General features: G+C 57.2%; 1 protein-coding gene across 1 annotated transcript in view; it reads left to right on the top strand.

Moving 5' to 3' along the window:
- Positions 1-1471: 1471 nt before the first annotated feature.
- MXRA7 (matrix-remodelling associated 7) overlaps positions 1472-3748 on the top strand; it is a 25498-nt gene continuing 23221 nt past the window's right edge. The window contains exons 1-2 of the mRNA XM_012662245.1: positions 1472-1554; positions 1678-1786. Of these exons, the coding sequence (XP_012517699.1) occupies positions 1472-1554; positions 1678-1786 (192 nt within the window). The remainder of the gene's footprint in view (positions 1555-1677; positions 1787-3748) is intronic.

The raw sequence follows: 3748 nt of genomic DNA, 5'->3' as shown, positions 1-3748 counted from the left end.
TTTAAATAAAGCAACTTGATTTGGAGTTGTGTTTTTGCATGGTTTTGTCTTTGTTTCTTTTCATTCTTACGCATTTGAAAGTCAATAGAATGTATTTTGTCAGCAGAACAAGACCTTTTAAAAATGTACTTTAAAACAATGGGGACAGGAACAAAAGTAAGGCCCAAATGCTGGCAGAACGTCACATGCTGGTCAATAGCCAGTAGCCTATAGATAAACCCTATTCCACATGTTACAATTTGAGGCCCTTTTTCATCAACCACCACCAAAAAGAAAGGCGTTTCTCCCCACCCCACCCCACCCCACCCCCACTTAATATGTGATGCAGCAGGATTAAGCTCTTCCTGTTGCTGGGAATCCTAATTGTCACAACGAGCTCACGAGGAAGCTGGAGCGCCTACGTGTATCTCCCCGTTAAAAAGAAGCTCTCCCATCCAGCATGACATCGGAGATTGGCTTAGGCACTGTAATTTTCCTCAAAAAGTATTAAATGCATCCTAAGCAAAAACTGGAACCCTGTTTTTCTTAACATTAGGCCTATGCTTGGCATGGTACCTGACAAACTTTGCCCACCCTGTATTTATTTGAAATAACTAAATAGGGGTGTGGGGAGTGGTAGGGAATATGCTTTTGGTGACAATGTATTTATCTCAAACATACACAGTTGAGCAACAGAGCCTTGGAAGGATCTGGAGAAACAGAAACAGTAGCCTTCCTTCCTTTCCCTCATTCCACCCTCCCACCCTGCATACATTCCGTAATTGTGCAAAGAAGAAAAGCCAGCTGGGGAAATAGTGTTGACCCAAAGGGCCTGGAGCTGAATTACAGAAACGGGTCTTGGGGGTGGGCGCAGCCAGGCAAGGCCAGGCCATCAGGCCAACAGGGCTGGCATTCACCACCGCCCCCTCCCGCGGGATCTGGAGACGTCCTCTGTGAAAATGCGTTAAGGCAACCGGAAGGAATAAAAGCTATTGACCTGCTTATAGAAATGGCAATGGCTGAACGTAATCAGGCTTTATGAATTGTTTGCGTTGTCTTGCAAGGCAATCTGTGCTGCAGTTTCCGTGAACCCTCGGGTGTACTTGTCTCGGCATTCCCCAGCTTACGGTTTCCAAAAAGCGCTAAGATGAACTTCAGTGCTGGGCTAAAATGATGCGGAGAGATGACGACCTAAGGGCGTCTGAGTAATTAGTGTTTCAAACCGGTTTTCAAACCGAGTCTAAGCTCAGATAGTTAAATTGTGCCCCAAAGCGTCAGGCCTGCCCGGGCCAGACAGGGGTCGGCCTCCGCGTCCCAAGGGGTCAGGGCTCTTGTCCCCACCCGCCGCCTCGCCTTGAGTCACCCCCCCCCCACCGCGCCGAGGGCCGGGGCGGGACGCAGCGGGGGCTCCGCCCCGGGGCGGGGCGCGGCGGCGGGGCGCGGCCGGCTCCCTCGGGGTCCCGGCTGGCCGGCACTCGGCGGCCGCGGCGGGATGGAGGCGCCGGCCGAGCTGCTGGCCGCGCTACCCGCGCTGGCCACCGCGCTGGCGCTGCTGTTCGCCTGGCTGCTGGTGCGGCGAGGGGCGGCCGCGAGCCCGGGCCCCGCCAGCGCGCCCCCGGAGCCCGCGCCCCCGGCCCAGGCCAGCGGGGCCCCCGCGCCGCCCAGCCCCCGCGCCCCGGAGTCGGCGGCCGCGCCCGCGGGGCCCGGGGAGCCCGAGGAGCCCGCGGGCCCGGGGGAGCCCGAGGGGCCGGGGGAGCCCGCGGCGGTGCCGGCCGAGGCGGAGGAGCAGCCGGCAGAGGCGAGGCAGGTAAGCACCGGGGCCTTCCGCGCCCTCCCCACCCCGCTCCGACTCCCTGGGTGGCCCCGGCCCCCCATCGTCCCCGCGGAGTCCGGGAAAGCGAGCCGCGAGCCTCTAGGCCAGGCTGCCCCCGGGAAGGGCAGAGCCCGCAGTCGGCAGGAAATGAAGGTCCCGCAAACTCGCCATCCTCCCCCAGAAAGTGTCGCTGGGAGACGGGCCTGTTGGAGTTCGGTGTTCTGCTTTCTCGCCCCTCTTTGCCCAGGGCGATGCTCCGCAGCTGCGTGGCTCCCAGGCCTCATGACCAGGGCTTGGAATTTTGCTCCGCACTCGCCCCTGACCCCTCCCGCCCACCAGTTCCCAAATCCACGTGCATGTAGCTTGTTTCAAGGCCTGCATTGAGAGTTGCCTTGATATTGAAAAAAGGGTACTTTGGGGGATGGAGGGGACGAGGAACCAAAGCTGCCTTTTATTTTTAAGCCAGTTTGAAATCCAGAATCCAGAATCCACAGTCAATGTTGTGGCATTTTGTGAAGCCACAGGATGGTTCAGAAAGAAAAGGCGCCGGATCATGGCGATCACTTTTATTATCGTTTTCCAGCTGCACGTGGCTTTGGCACATCTCCCGCCACCCACCCCACCCCTGGGTGGCAGATAGGCCTGGCCTGTTTGGACGCAGGATAAAGCCCTCTTGGAGCCAGCTGAGCACCCCCAAACCTGCCCTCCCTCCCAGCCTCTGTCCCAGTCCCCTCATGCTGTCCCTCCCCTCCGCGCTGACCACACCGTCTTGCTTCAGGATATCGAGAGAGGAGTTGGATGTCAGTCACCCCTTATCCCGCCACCCCCATACACTCTTTCTGGGAGTCTCTTTAGATTGGACTCCTGCTTGCCCGTGTCCCCAGCACTTCACCACTCAGCGAGTCCTGGCCACCACCTCGGTCTCAAGTCCAGTGTTAATGCCTTGTTCTCCCTCCTGAGCTCCTCTTGGAAGGGAGGAGAGCCACGGCAGGAGAAACCGTGGGCACACTGCTTTGGCGCGTGGTCAGCGTGTCTGTGGATGCCCCTCTGTCCTGTGCCCACACAGTGGTTCATGCTGCAGATAAGCCCTGTGGGGGATGGGGGCAGGAGGCCGGCTGGGCTCAGAGGCATTTCTCTCTGCTGAGTAAGTGTGCCAGAGCCCCTCTGAGCAGGCGCTTTGCTTGACAAGTGGGTGACTAATTGTGCCATTAGAGTGGATTCTAACCAGCACTGAAGAGGTCAGCTGCGTTATCCCAGGGAGCACAACTGCCTTTTAATGGGAAGCTAGGCTTGGCTACGGGGGAGCCAGGGGCCTGCTATTCTTGCTCGGGGCTGCTTGCTAACTTCACCGGGGTCGATGGCAGGTGGGGTTTGGACATGTGCTGATGTGTTATGTTTGCTCCCATAGTTGGGATTCCTGCCTCCCTCATGGCCTCATGGGAACAGGCACAGGGACCATTCTCAGGCCACCTCTTGCTCTTAATCAGTTTACACGTTGGCCTTTATCACCCAGCAGCAGGTTTTAGACTGAAGTTCAAAATGTCCTTTAGTGGCATTCAGTTGTATCTTGATCCTCTGGGGTGCAGCACTTAAAGAACTTTCTACAGGGCTTTTGGGCTCTCAGCACATACGATATCTAAAACAATGGGTTCAGTGGTGGGGAATCCTCGCGTAGTTTGCCTCTGTCTGGGTGAATGCACATCCTCTGAGGGTGAATGGGTGCTTTGAAGGACAAGGCACATTACGGGGAGTTCACGTGCTGGGCAGCCCTGATCACACTGCCAGGGAGGATGACTGGAGACTTGTGTCTTCTCCCCTACAGCAGCCTGTCCTGAGAGAATCCACCCAATGGGAGAATTCAGTTGAAATCAGTCTCTTCCTTTGGAGCTCAGGTCCTGCGTGCAAATGTCAGGCAGGTGCTACGGGGGAACATGGGTACCATTGTGTCATCCCCCC

Source organism: Propithecus coquereli, unplaced genomic scaffold (assembly GCF_000956105.1).
Source record: "Propithecus coquereli isolate 6110/MARCELLA unplaced genomic scaffold, Pcoq_1.0 Scaffold76, whole genome shotgun sequence".
Taxonomy (NCBI): Eukaryota; Metazoa; Chordata; class Mammalia; order Primates; family Indriidae; genus Propithecus; species Propithecus coquereli.
Note: the sequence above shows the minus strand (reverse complement) of the source record. Positions and strands in the feature narration are given on the sequence as shown.